The sequence below is a fragment of the Puma concolor genome, chromosome B4 (genome assembly GCF_028749965.1).
Source record: "Puma concolor isolate L17-30 chromosome B4, mPumCon1.1.hap2, whole genome shotgun sequence".
NCBI classification, from domain to species: domain Eukaryota; kingdom Metazoa; phylum Chordata; class Mammalia; order Carnivora; family Felidae; genus Puma; species Puma concolor.
The window spans coordinates 67241852-67246275 of record NC_141673.1 but is presented as its reverse complement, the minus strand read 5'-3'; the positions used below and the strand labels follow the sequence as shown (position 1 = coordinate 67246275).

The 4424-nt window shown below is 44.8% G+C and overlaps 1 protein-coding gene across 1 annotated transcript; it reads left to right on the top strand.

Annotated features, from left to right (window-relative positions):
• Nucleotides 1-293: 293 nt before the first annotated feature.
• LOC112867506 (olfactory receptor 8S1-like) lies at nt 294-1282 on the top strand. Its single transcript, XM_025930499.2, has one exon. It carries the CDS (start codon nt 335-337, stop codon nt 1280-1282), a length of 948 nt encoding a protein of 315 aa, XP_025786284.1. The 5' UTR covers nt 294-334.
• The last annotated feature ends 3142 nt before the right edge of the window (nt 1283-4424 follow it).

Genomic DNA, 4424 nt, shown 5'->3' with positions numbered 1-4424 from the left:
TTCGGGATTGTGTAACTTAGTCGTGGGACAGTTCTCTGGTAGGCCTACGTAGTCGACCATACCCCTACACATTAGCCTTATTAGGAAAAAGTCCAGTGGGGCTGATCCAGAGCTCAGAGACAACACCGCAGAAAGCCAGGGAGGAGAAGGACTCCATGGAACCATCGAAGGCAGATATGAGGGCTATGAACATGAAGATCAGACCAGGCAGGAGGGATATATAGGGAAAGATACAGGGAATGAATAACAAAGAATAATACCTTCAGCAAACTGTTATGGAAAGAAGAAAATTTAATGGTCTTCCTAAATTTTCTCTAAAGAACAGTGACCATAAATGGCCTCAGGGAATCACAGCCGCATCACAGAGTTCATTCTCCTCGGGCTGTCTGCTGACCCCCATGTCCAGGCTCTGCTCTTTGTTCTGTTCCTGATGATTTACCTTCTGACTCTGCTGGGGAACCTGCTGATCATACTCGTGATCCATACAGATTCTAACCTCCACACACCCATGTACTTCTTCCTCAGCCACCTCTCCTTCCAAGACCTCTTCTATTCTTCCGTCACCGTGCCCAAGCTGCTGGAGAACCTCCTGTCTCAGAGAAAAGCCATCTCAGTAGAGGGCTGCCTGGCTCAGGTATTCTTTGTGTTTGCCACTACAGGGATTGAGGCTTGCCTGCTCTCAGTGATGGCCTATGACCGCTATGCCGCCATCTGCCACCCTCTGCTCTATGGCCAGGTGATGAGTAAACAGCTATGTGAGAGGCTGGTGTGGGGTTCTTGGGTTGTGGCCTTTCTGGATGCACTCATGAACATCCTCCTGGCTTTGAATATGGACTTCTGTGATGTTCAAACCATCCACCACTACTCCTGTGAGCTGCCTTCCCTCTTCCCTCTCTCCTGCTCTGATGTCTCCACCAACTCTGCGATGCTACTCTGCTCTGTGCTCCTGCATGCCATTGGGACCTGCCTCCTGATCTTTTTCTCTTACGTTCGCATTGTCTCCACCATCCTGAGCATCGGCTCCACCTCAGGCAGAAGCAAGGCCTTCTCCACCTGCTCCTCCCACCTCACTGCAGTGAGCCTGTTCTATGGCTCAGCCATTTTTCGCTATCTCATGCCAACCTCGGGTTCACCTCTGGAGCTGATCCTCTCCATACAGTACAGTGTAATCACGCCCCTGGTGAATCCGCTCATCTACAGCTGGAAGAACAAGGAGGTGAAAGCAGCTCTGAGGAGAATGACGATAAAATATTTACAATGTCTCAGCACCGAAGAGATATAACATGAAGAAAACAGAACAGAACCGCAGCAAGAAATCTCATGGCTGACATTAAGTTCCTGATTTCCTATTTTGTCACATGTTGCAATATGCATTGCTGATGCTCCCTTTTGAAAAATCACCAAGGAAAGTGCTGGAAGCTATTTTGCTTACCATGGCTCAGAATCAATCCTATTCAGACACAGAGCACGTAAATCAGAAAACCTCAGCCTCACAGTCTTAGTTAATGACATGTCAAGTCATGATTCACATTTTTGAAAATCATTCAAATTGGGATGGACCCTGAAATATTTTGCATCCTGAATGTTTAATTTGAATTAATGTGCCTGGGGAAAGGTTTTATAGGCGTAAAAGATCCTGGATCTCTGAGAAAGGGAAAACAAAGAGTTGAGCTTTGGGGGGGTGGAGGAAAGGATAACGAATGGGTGGTGGTAAAATGTCTCGAAATAGGCGGAAAGAAAAATGTAGCCAACAGAGGCAAGTCACAATTTACCAGGTATACTAGTTCTCTATTGCTTTCTATTATTGTCATAATAAATTAGCAAAACTTTAGCAAATTAAAATAACGTCCGTTTATTACCTTCTGGTTCTCTAGGTCAGAAATTTGGGCAGACTCAGCTGGGTTCTCTGTTTAGGGTCTCACAGGTCTCACAGAAATCAAGCTGCTGGCTGGGTTGGGCTCTTATCCACAGGCTCTGGAGAAGAATCTGCTTCTAAGCTCATTCTGGTTGTTGGCAGAATTCAGCTCCTTGAAACTGTAGGTCTGAGGTCCCCATCTCCTTGCTGGCTGCTGACAGGGGTCATTCCCTCCTTATCAAGGCCCCTTCGCTTCTCACAGGGCCCTCTCCATTTTCAAAACAGCGCATCGCCTACCTCTCACGCTCCAAATCGCTCATTTCCCCTCCCGCTTCCATCTGGAGAAAACTCTGCTTCTAAAAGGCTCCTGTGATTAGATTAGGCTCACCTGTATAATCTCGTATTTTAAGGTCAACTGATCTGGGACTTTAATTACATCTACGAAATCCCCTCACAGCAGTCTCTAGATCTGGGTTTGAATAACAAGAGACTGGGAATCTTGAAGAGCCATCTTTAGAATTCTGCCTTTCACACCAAGTAAACATATAAACATAACACTCCTACCACAAGAATAGCTCATAAAAGGGATCAAAGCTAGAATGAAGTGGACGGAAAGGGAGGGGTGAGAGAAGGGAGAGAAGTGGGCAGAGCAAATAGTGCTTCATAGAGACGGGGAAAGAGTCAGCCTGGAGAGGAGATCATTGAGAAGCTGTCAAATGTAGAACATCTCCTTGTCCCAGAATATGTATGGATATAGGGAATTCACTGCGTCGATGCCTGGGACTGATAATGAAGAAAGGCTTTGGCCCAGGACTTTAAAATGAAACGAGGGGCGCATGGGTGGCTCTGTTGGTTAAGCATCCAATTCTTGGTTTCGGCTCAGGTCATGATCTCACAGTTCCTGGGATCAAGCCCCAGGTCAGGCTCCACATTGTCAGCCTGGGATTCTCACTCTCTCTCTCTCTGCCACTACCCCACTCGCTCATGCACTCTCTCTCTCTCTGAATGAATGAATGAATGAATGAAACAAACTAAAATACAGACATAAGTTCCTACCCAAGGCTTATGATGACCTCTTTCCATTTGGGAGGACCAAAAGCCCTGTCCGTGGTCCTTCTCTCTCTGCACATCTCCCACTTCTTTATGTCCCGGTGCCCTGAGACTGCCCTTGCAGAACTCCGCAGGCTTTCCACCTAAAGGATATTTATTTGTCTAAGTCATTTTAGCCAATTATCAATTCTTCTTGTAAAACGTTTTATCCCAATCTATAATTATCAAACGTTAGGTTTTCATATAAGGCAAACATGTTTCAGCCCATTTCAACATTTTGTTTCATTTTCAATCTGTTCTGTTTTGCTTCTTGCTTGAGTACTAGAAATAGTCTTAACTGCATTAATGTCCAAAATAACAATATTTTATAACAACCTCGGCAGAGAGGTAACATAGAACCACTAAGGAACTGTAGGTATTCATGACTACCTCTTGTCTTGCAGCGCACGAAAGCATAGTAAGAGTTAATATGTTAACAAAATTTTGAAAAGAATACACACTTGCATGGAAGAGCTCACTACCTCGTGCAAACAGTGCAAAGAAAATGAGTTTTATTTTAATGTTTATTGATTTTTGAGAGACAGAGCATGAGCAGGGGAGGGGCAGAGAGAAAGGAAGACACAGAATCCGAAGCAGGCTCCAGGCTCTAAGCCGTCAGCAAAGAGCCCAAGGCGGGGCTCAAACCCACATACCGTGAGATCATGACCTGAGCCAAAGTCAGACGCTTAACCTACCGGACTGAGCCACCCAGGCACCCCATGAAAGCGTTTTATAACCTCCTTCTGAAAACAATCTGCATATGCAAAAGCATTTTTTCTAAGTTACCATGCCACACTCCCCGAGGACATCACATTTGGTTTTATTCAGTACTTTAATGTGCTTTGATATGTATATGTATAATGTATATTTGATGTCTGCAAAAGCCAAGTAAATTTTAAAGATCTAATTGGCTTTTGGGGCACCTGGGTGGCTCAGTTGGTTAAGCGTCCGACTTCGGCTCAGGTCATAATCTCACCGTTTGTGAGTTTGAGCCCCGCATCAGGCTCTGTGCTGACAGCTTGGAGCCTGGAGCCTGCTTTGGATTCTGTGTCTCCCTTTCTCTCTGCCCCTCCCCTGCTCATGCTCTGTCTCTATCTCTCAAAAATAAATAAATGTTTTTTTTAAAAAAAAATTTTTTTAAAGATCTAATTGGCTTTATTAATTGATTTATGAATCAGGCAGCATCCTATCAGCCAAGTAGAGGGGAGCTCCAAAGGGAAGGTTTTTAAAGGTAGAGAGGGAGTGGAAAAAAGGAAATTATTAGCAAAGAATCCATTGTTTTAGGCAAGGTTGCCCTCCTAAGGGGAAAGCTAGGATGTCTTTCAGTAAATTTCCTAGTGCTGACCAGGAAATTCCCACGTTGACTGGTTAAAGGTTACATTTCTGAGGGGTTGAAACTGCAGGAAGATTATTAAGTCTTGGTTTACTGACTTGGGGCCTTAAGCTAAGTGATGCCATTTGGGGCCTGTGATCTTCTTTG